The sequence below is a fragment of the Erpetoichthys calabaricus genome, chromosome 12 (assembly GCF_900747795.2).
Source record: "Erpetoichthys calabaricus chromosome 12, fErpCal1.3, whole genome shotgun sequence".
In the NCBI taxonomy this organism is placed as follows: domain Eukaryota; kingdom Metazoa; phylum Chordata; class Cladistia; order Polypteriformes; family Polypteridae; genus Erpetoichthys; species Erpetoichthys calabaricus.
In genome coordinates, this window is record NC_041405.2 from 157,821,406 (window position 1) to 157,844,265 (window position 22,860).

Here is a 22,860-nt window from a genome sequence, read left to right on the forward strand (position 1 = left end):
AGGCACTATATGATAGATAGATAGATAGATAGATAGATATGGAAGGCATTATATAATAGATAGATAGATTGATATAGACTTGAAAGGCACTATATGACAGACAGACAGACAGACAGACAGACAGACAGACAGACAGACAGACAGACAGATAGATAGATAGATAGATAGATACTTTATTAATCCCAAGGGGAAATTCACAATCTTACAATACAATCTATTTTTGTATAGCCCAAAATCACACAAGAAGTGCCGCAATGGGCTTTAACAGGCCCTGCCTCTTGACAGCCCCCCCTCCCGGCCTTGACTCCCTAAGAAGACAAGGAAAAACCTCCCAAAAAAAAAATGGAAGAAACCTCGGGAAAGGCAGTTCAAAGAGAGACCCCTTTCCAGGTAGGTTGGGCGTGCAGCGGGTGTCATAAAAAGGGGGTCAATACAATACAACACAATACAATACAAAGAACAGGGCGGAGTGGTGGCTCTGAGGCTAAGGATCTCTGCTGGTATCCAGAAGGTTTGCCAGTTTGAATACCCATCACTGCCAAAAGAGGTCCTACTCTGCTGGGCCCTTGAGCAAGACCCTTAACCTATAATTGCTCTTGGGGTGCTGTACAATGGCTGACCCTGCGCTTTGACCCCAAGGGGTATGCGAAAACTAACAAATTCCTACTACAAGAAATTGCATAAGGCGAAATAAAGAACAAGGACCCGGGTTCCCTGCGTGGAGTTTGCATGTTCTCCCCATGTCTACGTGGGTTTCCTCCTACAGTCCAAAAACATGCAGGTTAGGTGGATTGGCGATTCTAAATTGGCCCTAGTGTGTGCTTGGTGTGTTTGTGTGTGTCCTGCGGTGGGTTGGCACCCTGCCCGGGATTGGTTCCTGCCTTGCACCATGTGTTGGCTGGGATTGGCTCCAGCAGACCCCCATGACCCTGTGTTCGGATTCAGCGGGTTGGAAAATGGATGGAAATAAAGAACAAGAACAGAACACAAGTAATCCTCAATACAATACAATCGTAAAATAAAAATATTACAAGTACGGAGCAGAATTCAACAGTAGATGACATCCCATAATTCGATTTGGATTTGTTCAGAGAGTCCTGGAGACCTCGGCTATCAAGCTGTCTTCCCCTATTGGCCATTCCACAGCTGAGTCAGCGCTGGGCCAGCAAATCTGATGAAAGGGCCTGATGATTCCTGTGATCCTCCATCAGAGATGACTTTACCTTAGGCAGGCAAAACAACTTGGCAGGTGGGCAATGGGCATCGAGTGCCACATTTGAGTACCGAGAATAGGTGAGGGTTAGTAACAAATTCTAACTATCATATTACTTATGTTTTAGTGCTAATGACTAACAACAGAGATGGAGTCTGTACAGTTATTCAGCAGCTCTAGTCAGGGTGTGCTAAACTGAAGTCGGGATTTGAAAGCTGAGAGTGAAGGGGCATCTCTTATAATAGTAGGCAGCCCACTCCACAGTTTAGGGGGGGTCCTGTATCTAAAACTAAAACTATTTAACAAATTAGAAGTGGTCTCCCCTCGACTTTCTCATATACTCAGATATGGTGATGGATATTTGAGGAGTAAACCACAAGACAATGATTCTATTTTTATATTATGTACATTAAAGAACCCATCCGTACATCCGTTATCCAACCCACTATATACTAACTACAGGGTCACGGGGTTCTGCTGGAGCCAATCCAGGCCAACACATGGTGCAAGGCAGGAAACAAACCCCGGGCAGGGTGCCAGCCCACCGCAGGGCACACACACCCACACAGCAAGCCCAATTTAGAGTCGCCAATCCACCTAACCTGCATGTCTTTGGTCTGTGTGAGGAAACCCACGCAGACACCGGGAGAACATGCAAGCTCCACGCAGGGAAGAACCGGGAAGCGAACCCAGGTCTACTTATTGTGAGGCAGCAGCGCTACCACTGCACCACCGTGCTGCCCACATTAAACAACCATCAACAACAAATCAAATCAAATTAACAATACATTGAACAATTATTATAAAAGTAAAGTTGAATAAATTGGACTCTGCAGCTTCATGAATAAAAGGTAAAGTACCACTTCCGGTTAGCGGAAATAGCTGAAAAGTGGATAGAAATGTACATTTTGTACCTAATTCTTGTGTGTAAAATTTGGTTGACTTACAGTAAGTGAAAGCGTACTCAGGTTATCGTGTTTACACACTGTAACAAAGGCGCTATATTTTGTGCCCGACCCGGCACAGATGCACACGGAGGCACACGTATAACACAAAGAAAGTTTTATTTTCTTCACCTGTGGGGCACGTCTTCCCCGTGACCCCCACAGGCACAACACAGTCCCCAGTACAAATAAAGCATCCAAAACACACTCTTCTCCTTTCTTCTTCTTCTTCCACCACTTGTCCTCCTCCTCCTCCCGACTCTGGCCATTGAGTGGTGGTTGCTGGGCTCTTTTATAGTCTCACTCCGATGTGCTCCAGGTGGTTGATTGCCGAGTTCTGGCTGCACTTCCGGGTGTGGTGAATACGCTGTCCATAAAGGCTCAGGAGTTCCAGCTGCAGCACCCCCTGGCGGAGCCTGCAGGACCCAACTGGGCTACACCCAACTCCAATTCCCATGGAGCCCTGCGGGAATCCGAGGCACGCGCTCCAAACCAGAGAGGGCGGCCATCTAGCATCCAGGGGGAAGTATTGCACCATCCAGGGCTGCTCCCCCTGAATACACAGGGAAGGGGCGTCCCGGCCAGGGTCGTGCCACAACACACACACACACACAGACATAATTCCAAATATGGTATTTTTGGATTCGGGGAAGTCTAAAACGTTGAGATTCATCAAAAATTTTGAAATGGAATTTTTGGAGGATTCCAATACTAACCCCATTCTTCGTATATGAGAAAATCAGGGAGGTCTAAACCATCGAGATTCATCAAAATCTCGATATCGAATCTTTGGACGATTCCAATACTTTCCCTATACTTCGTATATGAGAAAGTTAAAAAAAAAACTATTCAACTGCATAAGAGGGAGTATCCAGCAGGGGGCGCTCTTTCTCCCCTGGGGATGTGTTTCTCGATGCAGAACTGACTAGAACCGATACCAATCCCTTTAGCACCCATGGCGGAAAATAAATACAAGAGAGAAATCCGGTTCAAAAAGAGATATATGTATTAAACTTGCTTTAAAAGGTAACATTCATTCCCAGAATACATTGCATAATCCTGTATACAGACATAGTCAGGCCTGAGAGAAGCAAAGGGACATCGCAGCCAAGTGGGAGAACGCTGACACACGGATGTCCCATCCAGCAGCGAGGAATGTCGGTGGCACAGTGAGACGCTTCTCTATTGGTATTATTACTATTATTTTTAGAGAGAAAACATTCTGCCATATTTTATCATCCTCAACTTCACTATGGGATGTTCTATTCCCCTTTGGTTTCATAATTCAATATCGCAGGTTATGAATGATGCCCGTCCTCATACCCCTGTGCCCCTCTTATAATACTTTCAAATATTTATTTGTCTAAACTTACTATACATGCCTTGTCTAACCCAGTGGCTTGTAGATAGAGTCTTTGTAGATTTCTCTCCGAAGCGGATTCTTCATTAAGTGATGTGGCGGTCACAGGAACTAAACAGTCTGATGGCCGTCACAGAGCGAGGAGATGAACACACACACGGTGACTTTTCCATTCAGCACAGGGACACTTCTCGTCCTGCACTTGATACAGCAGTCAGTCATCAGAGTCCAGAGGGAGTTTGGGAAATGCATGACATGCAGCTCCTACGTTACGTATGTACGTCATAAAGTTGCTCCTCCGTCGCTAAGACGTGTCATTTTCTGGAAGCTCAGGTGTTTGGATGAGCCTCTATGTATTGTCCGTTTTTTTGCTGCTGCTCTGAGGGGTGAAGGCGTATAATCATTCCACGTCCCGATAATTCCAAGGGATTGGTGCACCTTCTTGTGTGGATCCTTCTGACATTTCCACACGTGGCATCCCTACCAGGAATTGTTCCTAAAGGCCTACCCTCCAGGATGGAATATACAGGCTGCTGCCATCCTGAACCTGACCACCCTTATTTGGAGAATTTCTGCCCTTTACTGGGCCATGAGGCCCGTCCTCGCAAGATCAAAATTCATCCCGGGCTGGGATGCCATCTTCACGTCGTCACTTTATATTGTTTGTGTCTGTTGGGTGACAAGCAGACACTTGAACTCCACACAGACAGTGGCTAACCGCTGTGCCGCCTTGGGCATGGCCCATATGGTATAATTTATTTTTTATAAAGTGTTAAAATTTTATAACTAAAAACATGTTTTTTTAGAAGCAAATCATAAGTCTCAAATTGTTTTGTGGTTCAGGAGGAACACGCCATGCTTGGAAAAAAAACAATTTTATTGTACTCAGTTTGGGACCTGAGTGTGTTCTTCTGAACTGGCCGCACTGGGTGACTGGAGTGATGACACAAAGACAAGCGTTGTGACAAGAAAGAGGAGGAGAACTGCCATCCCGTTCTAGTGCCAATCACTAAATGTAGACTACCTACCAGGATAAAGAAGGTGCAAAGACATTGACATAGAAACGTTAATATGCTGCAATTCAGCAAAACAAAACAGAACAGAAACAACATACTTTTATAAAGAAATAATCCACTTGAATAAAAGGATAAGTGTCTCACTATCTGTGTATGTTGCTATGTCTCTGTCATTCCAACAGGTGGCGCATCACAAACATCTGCAGTAACAAAATTCAGTGCATTTGTCATTCCGACTGAAAGAACATCACAAAACATTAACGATGCTTTTATGAATTCCATACCAAATGGCACATAACAGAGTCATATGCGATACAGTAATTATTCAAAACAAATGGTGCATGACAAAAATTTGTAGTTTTATATATGTGTATATACAGGGTAGCCCATATTTATGTATATTATTGAAAAGGCGTTATTGTCAAGAAAGTACCAATGTTATTATCAAGTAACATGATGGAACATGAACATTAGAACCTTAAATGTGTTTTCATCCTCTGTTCTCCATGGCGTGGTCCACCAATGTGCCATCCAGATCAATACGTGCCTGAAGAAGAACCCAGCTTTGAAAGGCATTCGTCACAAGAGCTGTGTTGGCATCGGTACACACACTCCTGGGCCTACTTGCTCCCTTTGCTTGCTGATGTCGAATTTTGTGTTTATTATTATGATGGTTGGCACACTAGGGCCACTGCCTCCAAACTCAACTGCCATCCTCCGTTTCACCACCGCATAGTTGTTTGTTGCAAAGTATAAAAGCACACAACTTACACGCTGCTCTAGCGACAATCGATTCACCGTCATTCTGTATTGGAACACAGCAGGGGTTGCCCGTTCCAAGACATCGTTACTACCATTGTCAGGCTACACAGTGATGCCATTTTCAATACTTTTTGCGCAGTAGTTTAAATGTTACAGCCTGTGAAACGTCATATACGTAAATATAGGCCACCCTGTATGTATATATATATATATATATATATATATATATATATATATATACTGCGGTGGGTTGGCACCCTGCCCAGGATTGTTTCCTGCCTTGTGCCCTGTGTTGGCTGGGATTGGCTCCAGCAGACCCCCGTGACCCTGTGTTCGGATTCAGCGGGTTGGAAAATGGATGGATGGATGGATGGATATATATATATATATATACAGTAATCCCTCACTTATCGCGGGAGATAGGTTCCAAGGCCGACCGCAATAACTGAATTTCCGCGAAGTAGGGACACCATATTTATTTAATTATTTAACGTGTATTTGGACGTTTTTAAACCCTCCCTGTATTGTTTACAACCCATCCTTTACTCTATTAAAAACAGGGACAACTGCTAAGCAATATGAAATCGGTAGATAAGTTTACACTTACTGTATAGCGAAGTACACGTAGCTATATATGACATGATGATGGTGATGAATATGCTGCGCAGTAAAAATGATGACGATGAAGGTGATAATCCCCTGAATGCAGTAGCAAGAGCACATTAATGGTGAATGAGTGAGATGAGACTTCCTGGTTAATGCAGCACTCCGTCGCTGAGCCAATCAGCAGCACACAGGAACTTAACTGCGTGCTCTGATTGGGTAGCTTCTCAGCCATCCGCCAATAGCATCTCTTGTATGAAATCAACTGGGCAAACTAACTGAGGAAGCAAATACCAGAAGTAAAAAGACCGATTGTCCGCAGAAACCCACGAAGCAGCGAAAAATCCGCATTATATATTTAGATATGCTTACATATAAAATCCGCAAAGTCGTGAATCCGCGAAAAGTGAACCGCGAAGTAGCGAGGGATTACTGTATATATATATATATATATATATATATATATATATATATATATATACATCTTATATATAAACTTCTATGTGTGGAAGTGTGTGTGCCTGTCTGTCCGGCCCGGAAGTGCAAGGATACAGCACGAAACTTAAAGAGCCAGCAAGGAGGCTTCAAGTTAACAAGTCGGAAGGAGAAAGAAGTACAAGGCTACAGCATGAAGCTGAAAGAAAGCGACTCAAAGTGAGCCAAAGTGAAACCTCCAAGAGGGGAGAGAAACTTGTTGGCCGCTGACAGAGAACGGGGGCGAGCACATCCGCAAAAAACAAAACCTCCAACTCTGCATTTCAATTTTCTTTGTGACGATTTCAATAGTTTCTAGGAATCCGGGCTTTTTATATACAAGTCAAGTCAAGTTGGGGAGCCTGCACTGGTACAGCGTGTTGTCACACCCACCACACAACAAAACAACTCGGAATCCCGGTTGGCAACCCCCCAGGCAGACACACGGTCCAGTCCCACCCTCCGGAAATGACCCTCTGTCTGCCGCAGCCAGGTGTTACGTGGGAGACCCCTTGGCCTGGTACAGCCACTCGGGTCCCCAACAATGAGGATTTTACGAGCCGGATCACCCTCGGGGGAAACGCGCCACATGGCTGTAGTGCCGTAACTGACGCTCCCTCACAATGCAGGTCATGTGCCTCATAGGGCTTAATACAAAATGAAACGTTCAGAAAAAGTTTGCTCACAACGATTGGACCACAAGCAAGGTACGCAAGAGAACTGAGCTGCGTCGGGGACCCACGCTCGCTGTTCTTGCGAGATTACACCACGTTAGCAGCAGCCAATCAGAGCCCAAGAGAATGAAAATCCCTCTGTGATTGGTTGAGTCTACTCTTTCAGCCAATAACGGGCCTTGTAAGAAATCATCTGTGTACTGTAACGCGAAACTCTTTGTCTACCATATTGTACAATGTATGTATATTTAATGATTTACTGTATTGCTTAAATGTTAGATATGTTCCACAGAAAAATCCGCGATATAGCGGGGGCGCGATAGCTGAACCGCGATATAGCAGGGGATCACTGTACAATACAAATATTACAAGTACAGAGCAGAATACAACAGTCGATGATATCACATAATAGAATTTGGATTTGTTCAGAGAGTCCTGGAGACCTCGGCCATCAAGCTGCCTCCCCCATTTGGCCATTCCACAGCTGAGCCAGTGCTGGGCCAACCAATCCGATGAAAGGACCCCTCTTTCCCATGATTCCTGTGATCCTCCATTAGGGATGACTTTACCTTAGGCAGGCAAAACAACTTGGTAGGTGGGCCGTGGCACCAAGTACCACATTTGAGTACCAAGAAGAGAAACAGAATAGGTGAGGGTGAGTAACAAATTCTAACTGTCAGGTTACTTATGTTTTAGTGCTAATGACTAACCACAGAGTTGCAGTCTGTACAGTTAATCAGCAGCTCTAGTCAGGTGTTTTGTCTTGGTAGAGTTCTCTATTCCTCTACTTTCCCCTTTTGTATCATTAGTGTGTAGCCTCTTACAGAAGGCCTCATATCTCACAGACTTACCACCGTTTATAAGGTACAAGGGGGCTCCGCCCCCTGCTCGCTTCGCTCGCCTACCCCTGGCGTTGGATATCCTGAAATACATTAGTCGAGCTCGTTCGTTTTGGAGCCGTGCCCGCTTTGCTTGCGTGATTTCAGACGCGTGTTGTAGGCGCCTGCGTTCATTGATTTTATCCAGGCGGGCTCGTGTTTGTATGTCCGTCAGTCGAGCGGATATTCATCTAAAGGAGGCAGTCTAACCTGACCCTTTTGACAACAACGTGTAAACTCATTAGTTGTATTGCCAGTTGTTTCTTCAGGGAAGTTAAGTGAATGACAATGACTGCAAATGACAATCATTAATCCTAATGAATTTTCATTAATAGTGGACTCATTACAGAAGTTGAGATGTTTCGTTTTGGAGCCGTGACTCCTGTGGTTGCGATGTTTGAGAAACGCGTTGTAGGCACCTGCGTTCATTGTTTTTATCCAGGCGGGCTCGTTTTTCGTTTTTGTAGCTCCGTTAGTTGAGTTGGATCGTTTTGGAGCCGTGACCGTGACTCCATTAGTTATCCGTTGTCTACCGTTAATAATATGGATAATTGCACTTACTGTTAATACGGAGCGTTTTCTGTGGTTGTACTGTTAATAATGCATCACTGTAATGTGATTCACATATGCTATATGGTTTGGACGTGTGAGGATGCCGTACGTTTAATACGGAGAGTTCGTTTATTCTTATTACCCGAACCATGCTGTGTAGTGTGGACGTTTAGTTCAGAAGCACGTTGTAGGCACCTGCGCCTTTCGTACTTTCCCGCAGCCTCCATACTATCTTTGTGGACCTTTGGGGCCTCCGTAGCCTGTTCCGTTTGACTCTGGGGTGCAGCGCAGTATCCTCTTTTCTGTGTGGCTGTGTCATTAGTCGTTAGCTTTGGGTGCATTGTTGCTTCATGTCTTATTTACGTTATTTGAGCTCTTTCATTTTTCAGCCGTGACTCCTTCGTTCGCGGTGGATCAGTCTTCGCTTGCGGTTTATGAGACGCGCGCTGTAGACGCCTGCGCACTATGTCTCCTGCGTCCAACGCCGTGTACCTGCGTCCATGCCATCCGGTTTTTATAACTTCTCCCCATCTTCCCTTCTGCATTTATAACCTCAGGCAATTACACAGAGTTAAAAACAAGCAGGAGTTAAATTACACTTTAAATAATGTATTATTGATAATATTCATAAATAAAAAGCAAAGTACAAGTGAATACTGGTAACCATACAACCTGATAAATGCTGATGTGTCGTTTCAGGAGGCACACAGACTTATTTGCTACTTAAAATGTCTCCAGTTAAGGCCTCATTGGTGGTCAGCTTTCTTCAGAACGGGCCGCATGCCCGTCTCAATATGGCTGCCGAGCTGTGCTCTTCGTTGTGTTGTCCTTTTCAGTCCATGGTGCGCCTTCATGATGATGGTGTGAGAGAGAGAGAGAGAGGGAGGAGTAAAGCAAGCAACTTTATAGACTCTCATATCCAAACCCTACAGCCAATAGGGCGTCATGGTACTTAACTCTTTCAGGGCTGATGTCGACTTTTGTCAAAATTCAGTGGTAGAGGACAGTAATCAGCTGTAAACGGCGACAAAACCCGCCCTTATATTTTAGTTCGACTGTCTTTGCTAGAAGGACAGTTACGTAGCTTTGTTGATTCAACCTCGATTCCCTACGCGTGTATGAGTAGCGAAGAGCAAACAACCGCTAAAATGGCATCAACATCTGGCAGGAGACCGAAGCGAATGTGCAAAGCAAAATACTCCATGGACCTTTTACACAATTTTGTTGAATAGGACTCTTACTTGTCGGACTCCGAGTTTGATGCAAGTGATCTGGAGATGGAGATCGAAAACGAAAGTGAGGTACCAGCATCATCTGATCGTTGTCAAGCTGATCGTGGTGCTCAACAATTTCGTGTAGCTGATGTGCCTACAAAAGTATTTGCCTGGGAGGACCACCACTTATGATGACAAAAGGTATAAACCCCCGCCACCGGCACACACCTGCTGTGCGAAGACAGCCAGGCAGCCGGCCCACCATGGTGCAAAGTTCTGCTCAGCCAATGCTGCCAGAGATACTGAACATGCAACAACAGGAGCCACAGCACATAGCAACAGACATTTTATGTTGACTTATGTGTGAAACCATTGCTTTGTGTGCTTTTCAGAAAACTGAGTTTTTTGGAAAAATATTCAGTCCTCAAAGAGTTAATGGCTTCAGGCAACTTTAGACCAATAGAATTCTGGTGCAACACAATGGGTTTCACACCTGACCCCCCAATACCATTCATTAAGGTGAAGCTTGCCAGTTAGGTAGTTGGCCTCCATGCAGGGGTTGATTGAAAGAGTCCTGCAGAGAATCACCGGCCAAACTGGCTTTAGACCCTTCCCTCTGACCCTGTCATAAAATTACAAAGACTGGTGGTGGTGGGTTCTTAACCATCAAACCATTACTGTTCTTATTAATAACGTAACATTAATATTACATTTGCTTTTTCTAAGTTACAAATAAAGACATACAAAATATTTATCAACTGAAGTCATCAACGGTGCTGGAACTGGAAGTGATGTCATCAGGACTGGAAGTGACATCATCATAGGTGCCAGTACCAGAAGTGACGTCATCATAGGCGCTGGAAGCGAGTGGGATTTCCCGTGAATGTTCTGCAGAGGATTGAGAGAGAAAACGTCGAGTGCAGCTCGCCACCCCCTGGTCTGGCGTGGTACTGCTATTATTCAGGCCGTCTAGCTGCCTCCCAGTCGCACGTGTGTGACACGACTTATATACAAAATTTCACACCACAACAAGTGCTTTGGAGCAGCTGTTCAGAATGGGCCTCACTCAGAGCTCAGAGGGCAGACTGGAGACCCTGCCGTACCCCATATGTTGTGGGCTCGATGGAACAGCTCATGTGATGATAGCTGTTGTGGTGGTGGCAATGGTCTGTTTGCAGGGACCAAGCTTGAAGGACATTCGGTTCTGTGTGTCCACCCTCTCCACCGTACTCCATTTCTCCCACTCCTGCCTCGTCCACGCACTCCATTGTTTCTTTCCTCTTTCTCTTTTTCTCTTTTCCTTTATGGTCGCCAAGTTCTTGGACACTTTCTGGAATGTTACTTCTTTCCTCGATTATCATCGATTGTGCTCACCATCTGTTCTCCATTCTGTTTGCGGTTCACATCCACCTCTGGTTTGAACTCCTTCCAGTTGATTCTTTGTAATCCACGCTATGTTTACGTCACATCGCTCCTCTGTCCCACGACTCTTCGCTCTTTGAGATTTTCCCATCGAAATGTTTTTTTTTTTCCACTGCATCCAGTTTCGTTTTCTGTTCTACCATTTATCTGTTCTTATTTGCTTAAATCTTCATACTTTATGCCGGGGGCATAGCTATGGATGGGTCTGGTTGGGCGAAAGGTCCACCTTGATTGATCTTTCCCAATCCATCCTGCAGCATGTTTGTATTTTACTTTGTCTGAAAATGTATTTTTTAAATGATGCCATGTGATCATAACTTTATATTTTTTTAATTATGTAGTGCAATTCAAAGGCATTTGGCATAGCAGTGCTTGACAGCCGAGGTTAATCCTGTTAAAACCGTATGTGTGCGTGAGAGACAACGAGAGACAGCAGACTTAGGTGGACTTTTTTGTTATCCCAGAGGGAAATTTGTTTGCATCGGGAAAGCACAAAACAAAGGACTTTGTTGCACAGATGCAAGAAAATAATCCAACTGACAACATATGGCATCCATTTTTAACAACTAGCACACACACCCATATGATTTCTATGAATAGACAGGAAAGATCCCCCTTAAGAATTTTGAAACACTTTGAGCGCCGCCAATCAACAAATACTTAAGATTTTTAAGATCATGTAGTAAGTGTGGAAGTAAGATCCCTACCCACACATATAATCAATAGAGATCCACTGCTCTAACTTACACAATTAAAAAAAATAATAATGTGTGGGTTTTGGGATCTTTTAGTAACTGACAAGCAGGGCCAGTGTGTTAAATAATGTCACCTGAGGCACGGCACACACCTCCCTCCTTTAACACATTCATCAACAGGATGCTGCAGTGCAGGTCTATGCATGTGTAATAAATAATAAACCCTATTAAAAGTGGTAAACAATGTAAAGAAATGTCAGTGTTACAAGAGATGACATACATAGAGATAGATAGATAGCGTAGTTGGCAGGATTAGACAGACAGACAGACAGACAGACAGACAGACAGACAGACAGACAGACAGACAGACAGACAGACAGACAGACAGATAGATAGATAGATAGATAGCGTGGTTGGCAGAATTGGATAGATAGATAGATAGATAGATAGATAGATAGATAGATAGATAGATAGATAGATAGCATAGTTGGCAGGATTAGATACATAGATAGGTAGATAGATAGATAGCGTGGTTGGCAGGATTAGATAGATAGATATTCACCCTCACACTTTGGTCTGAACACACCCCATTAGATAGATAGATAGATAGCATAGCTGGCAGGATTAGATAGATAGATAGATAGATAGATAGATAGATAGATAGATAGATAGATAGATAGATAGATAGATAGATAGCGTGGTTGGCAGGATTAGATAGATAGATATTCACCCTCACACTTTGGTCTGAACACACTCCATTAGATAGATAGATAGATAGATAGATAGATAGATAGATAGATAGATAGATAGATAGATAGATAGATAGATAGATAGATAGATAGATAGATAGATAGCGTAGTTGGCAGGATTAGATAGATAGATATTCACCCTCACACTTTGGTCTGAACACACTCCATTAGATAGATAGATAGATAGATAGATAGATAGATAGATAGATAGATAGATAGATAGATAGATAGATAGATAGATAGATAGATAGATAGCGTAGTTGGCAGGATTAGATAGATAGATATTCACCCTCACACTTTGGTCTGAACACACCCCATTAGATAGATAGATAGATAGATAGCGTGGTTGGCAGGATTAGATAGATAGATATTCACCCTCACACTTTGGTCTGAACACACTCCATTAGATAGATAGATAGATAGATAGATAGATAGATAGATAGATAGATAGATAGATAGATAGATAGATAGATAGATAGATAGATAGACAGCATAGTTGGCAGGATTAGATAGATAGATAGATAGATAGATAGATAGATAGATAGATAGATAGATAGATAGATAGATAGATAGATAGATAGATAGATAGATAGATAGATAGATAGATAGATAGATAGCATAGTTGGCAGGATTAGATAGATAGATATTCACCCTCACACTTTGGTCTGAACACACCCCATTAGATAGATAGATAGATAGATAGATAGATAGATAGATAGATAGATAGATAGATAGACAGCATAGTTGGCAGGATTAGATAGATAGATAGATAGATAGATAGATAGATAGATAGATAGATAGATAGATAGATAGATAGATAGATAGATAGATAGATAGATAGATAGATAGCGTGGTTGGCAGGATTAGATAGATAGATATTCACCCTCACACTTTGGTCTGAACACACTCCATTAGATAGATAGATAGATAGATAGATAGCGTAGTTGGCAGGATTAGATAGATAGATAGATAGATAGATAGATAGATAGATAGATAGATAGATAGATAGATAGATAGATAGATAGATAGACAGCATAGTTGGCAGGATTAGATAGATAGATAGATAGATAGATAGATAGATAGATAGATAGATAGATAGATAGATAGATAGATAGATAGATAGATAGATAGATAGCGTGGTTGGCAGGATTAGATAGATAGATATTCACCCTCACACTTTGGTCTGAACACACTCCATTAGATAGATAGATAGATAGATAGATAGCGTAGTTGGCAGGATTAGATAGATAGATAGATAGATAGATAGATAGATAGATAGATAGATAGCGTGGTTGGCAGGATTAGATAGATAGATATTCACCCTCACACTTTGGTCTGAACACACTCCATTAGATAGATAGATAGATAGATAGATAGATAGATAGATAGATAGATAGATAGATAGATAGATAGATAGATAGATAGATAGATAGCGTGGTTGGCAGGATTAGATAGATAGATATTCACCCTCACACTTTGGTCTGAACACACTCCATTAGATAGATAGATAGATAGATAGATAGATAGATAGATAGATAGATAGATAGATAGATAGATAGATAGATAGATAGATAGATAGATAGATAGATAGACAGCATAGTTGGCAGGATTAGATAGATAGATAGATAGATAGATAGATAGATAGATAGATAGATAGATAGATAGATAGATAGATAGATAGATAGATAGATAGATAGATAGATAGATAGCATAGTTGGCAGGATTAGATAGATAGATATTCACCCTCACACTTTGGTCTGAACACACCCCATTAGATAGATAGATAGATAGATAGATAGATAGATAGATAGATAGATAGATAGATAGATAGATAGATAGATAGATAGATAGATAGATAGATAGATAGATAGACAGCATAGTTGGCAGGATTAGATAGATAGATAGATAGATAGATAGATAGATAGATAGATAGATAGATAGATAGATAGATAGATAGATAGATAGATAGATAGATAGATAGATAGATAGCGTGGTTGGCAGGATTAGATAGATAGATATTCACCCTCACACTTTGGTCTGAACACACTCCATTAGATAGATAGATAGATAGATAGATAGCGTAGTTGGCAGGATTAGATAGATAGATAGATAGATAGATAGATAGATAGATAGATAGATAGATAGATAGATAGATAGATAGATAGATAGATAGCGTGGTTGGCAGGATTAGATAGATAGATATTCACCCTCACACTTTGGTCTGAACACACTCCATTAGATAGATAGATAGATAGATAGATAGATAGATAGATAGATAGATAGATAGATAGATAGATAGATAGATAGATAGATAGACAGCATAGTTGGCAGGAATAGATAGATAGATAGATAGATAGATAGATAGATAGATAGATAGATAGATAGATAGATAGATAGATAGATAGATAGATAGATAGATAGCATAGTTGGCAGGATTAGATAGATAGATATTCACCCTCACACTTTGGTCTGAACACACCCCATTAGATAGATAGATAGATAGATAGATAGATAGATAGATAGATAGATAGATAGATAGATAGATAGATAGATAGATAGATAGATAGATAGATAGACAGCATAGTTGGCAGGATTAGATAGATAGATAGATAGATAGATAGATAGATAGATAGATAGATAGATAGATAGATAGATAGATAGATAGATAGATAGATAGATAGCGTGGTTGGCAGGATTAGATAGATAGATATTCACCCTCACACTTTGGTCTGAACACACTCCATTAGATAGATAGATAGATAGATAGATAGCGTAGTTGGCAGGATTAGATAGATAGATAGATAGATAGATAGATAGATAGATAGATAGATAGATAGATAGATAGATAGATAGATAGATAGATAGATAGCGTGGTTGGCAGGATTAGATAGATAGATATTCACCCTCACACTTTGGTCTGAACACACTCCATTAGATAGATAGATAGATAGATAGATAGATAGATAGATAGATAGATAGATAGATAGATAGATAGATAGATAGATAGATAGATAGATAGATAGCGTGGTTGGCAGGATTAGATAGATAGATATTCACCCTCACACTTTGGTCTGAACACACTCCATTAGATAGATAGATAGATAGATAGATAGATAGATAGATAGATAGATAGATAGATAGATAGATAGATAGAAAGATAGCGTAGTTGGCAGGATTAGATAGATAGATAGATAGATAGCGTGGTTGGCAGGATTAGATAGATAGATAGATAGATAGATAGATAGATAGATAGATAGATAGATAGATAGATAGATAGATAGATAGCATAGTTGGCAGGATTAGATAGATAGATAGATAGATAGCGTGGTTGGCAGGATTAGATAGATAGATAGATAGATAGATAGATAGATAGATAGATAGATAGATAGATAGATAGATAGATAGATAGATGTGTGGTCATGAGTGAGCATGATAGGACCAAGAAGAGATGGAAGGGGTGCTCTGAAAAGCATTTGGGAATGGAGACCCATGTGAAGGGCTAGTACTGAGAATAAAAAGGGAGGAAGTAAAGGGGGCACTGAAAAGAATGAAAAGTGAAAAGCTAACATGACCAGATGAAATACCAGAAGAAGCAGTGAAGAGTTTAGGAGAAGATGGAGAAGATGTGTTGAAGGATCTAATGCAGAAGATCTATGAACAGGAGAGAATACCAAATGGAGTGGAGGAACAGTGGAATTGTACCCATTTATAAGGAAAAGGGAGATTGTCAGGATTGTAGAAACTATAGTGGGATAAAGCTGATGACAAACACAATGAAAATCTGGCTATGGGTTTTAGAGAGAAGGCTCAGGAAAGAGAACACCATAAGGGAGGAGCAGTTTGGTTTAATGCCAGGGAGAGGAACAACTGATTGAGTGTTCGCATTGAGGCAGCCCATTGAAGAAGCACAGAGAAAAAGAGAAAGGATTGCATGTGGTGTTGTACCGATGTGGAGAAGGCTTATGATAGACTGTCATGTCAAGAGCTCTGAAGGTGCATGAGAGTGAAAGAGAAGAGGACCAGAGAAGAATGTAAAGATTTTCTAGGATGTGTATGAGGGAGCGAGGACTCTGGTTAAAAGCAGTGTTGGAGTAAGAGACAAGATCCCAGCTAGAGGAGGTCTGCACTGAGGATCATCTCATCATCAGTCCATGCCTCTTTGATCTGCTTATGGATGTGTTGAGTAATGAGATGAAAGACCAGTCCCCACCTAGCGCAGGCTTTTTTTAACATTGGGTAGCACCAGTTAGAAGTTAGAAGAATGGAGAAGAGCATTGAAAGATAGAGAGTTTAAGATAAATAGGAAGATGATGACAGAATACATGAGGTTTAATGATGATCACAATTCAGAAGTTAGTCTGCAGGGACAGCAACTGGAAAGACTGGATAAATTTAAATATCTAGGATCAGTAATAGCACGGGATGGAAAACCACTTGCAGATGGGTTGCTGAGATAACCCACAGAGTGCAGTGTGGATGGAACAATTGGAAGAAGGTATCAGGAGAATCGCGCGATTAAAGAATTAAAATGAAAGTTTAAAGGCAAGGGTTTTAAGACCAGCAGTGATGTACGGAGCTGAAGCATGGGCAGTAAAGGGGCACAGGAGAAGAAGTTGGAGGTGGCAGAAATGAGAATGTTGAGTTACAAAAAAGGACAGAATACGAAATGAAACCACCAGAGGTACAACAAAAGTGGCAGAGACTTCTAAGATCATACAGGAAAGTAGGTTGAGGTGGTATGGACATGTGACGAGGAGAGACAAGGAATGTGAGGGCAAAAGAGTGATGGGAATGGAAGTCCAGGAAAAGAGAAAGTGAGCAAGGCCAAAGAGGAGGTGGATGGATAAAGTAAAAGATGATCTGAAGGAAAAGGGTCTGACTTGGGAGGAGGTGTTGTAGTTCCGAGCTATTTGGAAAAAGGTTGATCAAGCACATCGACCCCAACATAGAAGTGGGAAAAGATGAAGAATAATAAGAAGAAGAAGAATCTCCTAATATACATTGCAGTAATAATCGTACATTCAAATACAGCCAAAGAGAAGCCACTGGAATCAGTACCAATTGTCTTGAAGTTCTTCAGTAGGATATTTGGACAGATGAAGCTCCATCATTCAGCAGGAGCACAAAAGCATCTGTGCCAATGGGGCTTCTATGGCTGCCGGGCACACTTTTTATAGACCAGCTTTCCACGCTGTACAGATTGGGGGTCTAATTTAGCACAGTTCATTGATCTATTTGAAGGTTGATGGCCACGTATGGTTTAGGCTCTCTGAGAACATTCTGCCTTTTTCTGTCAGATTGGAGCAATGCAACTGTTTCGATCACTAGGCTTCATTTACAGCCCTTATTGTAGTTTGCTACAAAAGAAATGTTCTTTCAGTTAAAGAAACACAATACAATACAATTTATTTGTTGTATAGCCCAAAATCACACAAGAGGAGCCGCAATGGGCTTTAACAGGCCCTGCCTCTTGACAACCCCCCAGCCTTGACTCTCTAAGAAGATAAGGAAAAACTCCCAAAAAAAAGGGAAGAAATGGAAGAAACCACGGGACAGGCAGTTCAAAGAGAGACCTCTTTTCTTGGTAGGTTCTGGGGCAAAAAAAGGGGGTCAATACAATACACAAAACAGAACAAATCCTCAGTACAGTATAAAAATAAAAATTTTACAAATACGAAGCAGAATTTAACAGAAGATGATAATGCGCGTATGCTAAAGATAAGTAACAAAAGCCGTGCTCACAAATCAATTTTCATTTTTCAACTCAGGTCACACACACACAATTTTGGAATCGCGCAACGCACTAAAAGATTTTCGGCCACCAAACTAATCCGCCAGACTCTGGGGAGGTTAGAGATCAATTTTTGATATTTTGGCTTTCAGGCTTTTAGGAGGCACAACACATCAGGAGACGTCTGGAGACTGACCTACTGCTCATTATCAGCCTTTATCCCTCCGCTCTTCCTACCTTTAATAGCCAACATAATTGAGTTGATGTTTGTCTTTTATGCTAAGAGGTTTCCAAAGCAATTACATCAATGACCTCTTTTGTGCCCACAGCCTGTTTTGTTGAGTGAGGATCCTCAACCCGAGTATCTGCTGGCTGCAAGATGCCAACGCGTAATTAGGAAGTCATAAATAATGCACACACGCTAATTAGCCATCAGCGACAAATGAGTATTTTTTCCCCATTTCCTCACATCATAAGACTATTGCTTTATTATATTCATAAATGTCTGGCTCAGTAGTTAGCAACCCTCCCTCACAGCACCAAAGACCTGGGTTCAAATCTCAGCCTGGTCAATGCCTCTGTGTGATTCTTCTAAGGTCTCCTATATCAAATTAAGGCAAGTTCAGAAGCCATTTGAATTCCCACGCCTTTTAGTTTGATGCCCAACCTCACATGTGGGATCTTATCAGAGTGTGAGTGTGAAGGTGCATGCAGAATTGGATACAACACAGGAAACAGAAGGTGATGGTGAGAGGAACCTTATCAGAATTGAACATTAGACCATTAGGACAATCTGAACAAGAACAGGCCATTTGGCCCAACAACACTCACCAGTCCTATTGACTTAATTTTTACAAAATTACAGCCATGGCCAAACCTTTTGAGAATGACACAAATACGAATTTTGCTGCTTCAGTGCTTTTAGATCTTTTTGTCAGATGTTTCTCTGGTGTACTGAAGTAGAATTACAGGCATTTCAGAAGTTTCAAAGGCTTTTATTGACAATGACATGAAGTTTATGCAAAGAATCGATATTTGCAGTGTTGGCCCTTCTTTTCTTTTTTAAGACTTCTGCAATTCGCTCTGGCAGGCTGGCAGTCAACTTCTGGGCCCAATCCTGACTGATGGCAGCCCCCCATTCTTGCAGAATCAGAATTTGTAAGTTTTTGTTTGTCCACCTGTTTCTTGAGAACTGACCACAAGTTCTCAATGGGATTAAGATCTGGGGAGTTTCCTGGCCATGGAATCCAAATTGTGAAGTTTTGTTCCCCGAGCCACTTAGTTCTCACTTTTGCCTTGTGGCCCAGTGCTCCATCATGTCACCAAACTGTTCTTGGATGGTTGGGAGAAGTTGCTCTCTAAGGATGTTTTGGTCCCACTCTTTATTCATGGCTCAGGGTCAGGGGGGGCACCACCAGTGCAGAGCTTGCTCAGGAATGGCAGCAGGCAGGTGGGAGTGAGGCAAAGACTTTTGAAGCAATGCCTGGTGGGGGTCAAGAAGGCAGCAAAGAAGCCATGAAAAACATCAGGGACAGACTGCCATTCTAGACAAAATTTACTCTACGCTACTCACGCACATGCAGGGATTTGATGTTAAGTCAACAAGTTTAACAGTCCTCCAAGCAAAGAGGGTCTACCTATAACGTAACAGTCAGATTTATCAACGTTTGCAGCTTTTATAAATACAGTAGCATCCACTTGCAGAGCCAGAGCACCATACGTCACCGCAGTTGTAGACCCGAAAGTGACGTCACCGCCGTTTCAGGACTTACTTCGTAAAATTACTTTTGGAAGGTTTCGGCAGGTCTCAGCAAAGCCCGGAAAGTAACGTCGGGTCAAGGACTCGTTCAATTTAGAATGAACATTTAAGACAATCTAATATTTTAAACATGTATGTGAAGAAAACGGCAATACATATTCTACACCATCTATCTAAATTGATTTAGAACAATATTGCACACATGCATTGTACATTTTAAAAAAAAAAAATCACTTTTATTATTAACGTTTTACTAAACTCCAACGTGGTGTAAACATTGCAGTTATATTGTAAACGAGAAACTCTTTTCAATTAACACAAATCTTATGATTTTAATTTTGTCGACATGTTACATGGTTCCCACAGACCCGAACACAACGTAAATGTTAATAGTGTATTTCACAGAAACGATCTGTATTTTTTAGATAGATAGATAGATAGATAGATAGATAGATAGATAGATAGATAGATAGATAGATAGATAGATAGATATGAAAGGCACTATATAATAGATAGATAGATAGATATAACAGGCACTATATAATAGATAGATAGATAGATAGATAGATAGATAGATAGATAGATAGATAGATAGATAGATAGATAGATAGATAGATAGATAGATAGATGTGAAAGGCACTATATAATAGATAGATAGATAGATAGATAGATAGATAGATAGATAGATAGATAGATAGATAGATAGATAGATAGATAGATAGATAGATAGATAGATAGATAGATAGATAGATAGATAGATAGATAGATAGATAGATAGATAAAGAGTGATAACAATGCAGGTATACAGACAATAACTTTGTTTAATGTTAACGTTTACCCCCCCGGGTGGAATTGAAGAGTCGCAAAGTGTGGGGGAGGAGTGATCTCCTCAGTCTGTCAGTGGAGCAGGACGGTGACAGCAGTCTGTCACTGAAGCCGCTCCTCTGTCTGGAGATGATCCTATTTAGTGGATGCAGTGGATTCTCCATGATTGACAGGAGTCTGCTCAGCGCCCATCGCTCTGCCACGGATGTCAAACTGTCCAGCTCCATGCCAACAATAGAGCCTGCCTTCCTCACCAGTTTGTCCAGGCGTGAGGCGTCTTTCTTCTTAATGCTGCCTCCCCAGCACACCACCGCGTAGAAGAGGGCGCTTGCCACAAACGTCTGATAGAACATCTGCAGCATCTTATTGCAGATGTTGAAGGACGCCAGCCTTCTAAGGAAGTATAGTCAGCTCTGTCCTCTCTTGCAAAGATCATCAGTATTGGCAGTCCAGTCTAATTTATCATCCAGCTTCACTCCCAGGTATTTATAGGTCTGCACCATCTGCACACAGTCACCTCTGATCATCACGGTGTCCATGAGGGGTCTGGGCCTCCTAAAATCCACCACCAGCTCCTTGGTTTTTCTGGTGTTCAGGTGTAGGTGGTTTGAGTCGCACCATTTAACAAAGTCCTTGATTAGGTTCCTATACTCCTCCTCCTGCCCACTCCTGATGCAGCCCACTTTTGGCAGGACTCCGAGTTGTATTGGAAGTCTGATGTATGTTGGCTGAACAGGACCGGAGAAAGTACAGTCCCCTGCGGCACTCCTGTGTTGCTGACCACAATGTCAGACCTGCAGTTCCTGAGACGCACATACTGAGGTCTGTCTATAAGATAGTCCACAATCCATTTTAATTTTAATATTTAAATTTTAATTCTATTTTTAATGTTAATTTTTTATTTGCCCTTCATGTTGTTACACTGTGGACCCTGAGCTTCACAATTTCGTCTATCTGTGTACTTGTATCTGGTTGAGATGACAATAAAGTTTGCTTAGACTTTGACTTTTCCAGCTGAATAATCCTGAAAATGTGTGTTTTAGGAATTGTTTAGTTAACACATTATGGCGTCCTGCTCGGGGTTTATTTCCTGCCATGTGTCCTGTGTTGGCTGAGATTGGCTCCAGCAGACCCCTGTGACCCTGTAGTTAGGATATAGCAGGTTGGATAATGGACGGATGGATGGATTATGGAAAGGCTCCTAAAAAACACATTTTTTTCTGATTAAGGAAATGAAAGTCAAATGCATTGTGTTGAGATTTGGTCATAACAATTGAAGTTATCAGTACTAATGTAATCTCCCGTTTCCATCTCTTTAGATCTTTATTGCACAGACTGTGCTATCAAACAAGCCTGTACAGATCCGTTTCCTTCTCATCTACCTTCGAATTGCCACCTGGAACCAAATCTTGGACCCCTGGGTGTACATTCTTTTCAGACGATCAGTCCTCAAAAGGATTTACCCCAAAATTGGAATTTCACGTTCTTCCATCATGACGTTATATCCGACCCTCACCACGTCACTACGGAGGAAACTGACCCAAGAGTCCGTGCTGGCATGAACTGAACGACGGGTTTGGGAATCGAAGTCAAGCCAGAGGGGAACGAGTTCTGGTGGCTTCTTAGACGAAGAAAAAGAGAATACTTGTGAGCCGTCAGCTCTGTCTACCATGAAGAGGGAAGGCAATGCTTCAACCGACAGAAAAAGTACGCAAACAATTGCCAATAAACTGTGAAACTATTGTGGAAAACAAAACCTTGAAAGACGTGGATTTACTTCTGCATCACTGTCACACGTAACGTACCCAGAACGGAAAATTGTGCATAAATGTTCCCAATTTTCAAGTGAAAAGAAATTCTGAATTTTTGAGCAAAAGTTATTTTACGAGAATAGGTTATAGTCGTTGTTATGCATCAATTTACGGTAACAGTTGGCACAAAATTGATTATTATACTATGAATATATGACCTAAAAGGAAGCCATTTCTT

The 22,860-nt window shown here is 41.6% G+C and overlaps 1 protein-coding gene across 2 annotated transcripts in view; it reads left to right on the plus strand.

Annotated features, from left to right (window-relative positions):
• tbxa2r (thromboxane A2 receptor) overlaps positions 1-22,525 on the plus strand; it is a 70,963-nt gene extending 48,438 nt beyond the window's left edge. For both annotated transcript variants that reach the window (XM_028816608.2, XM_051935020.1), the window contains exon 3: positions 22,191-22,525. In XM_028816608.2, coding sequence (XP_028672441.1) covers positions 22,191-22,433 — 243 coding nt within the window. In that variant the 3' untranslated portion in view covers positions 22,434-22,525. The remainder of the gene's footprint in view (positions 1-22,190) is intronic.
• The last annotated feature ends 335 nt before the right edge of the window (positions 22,526-22,860 follow it).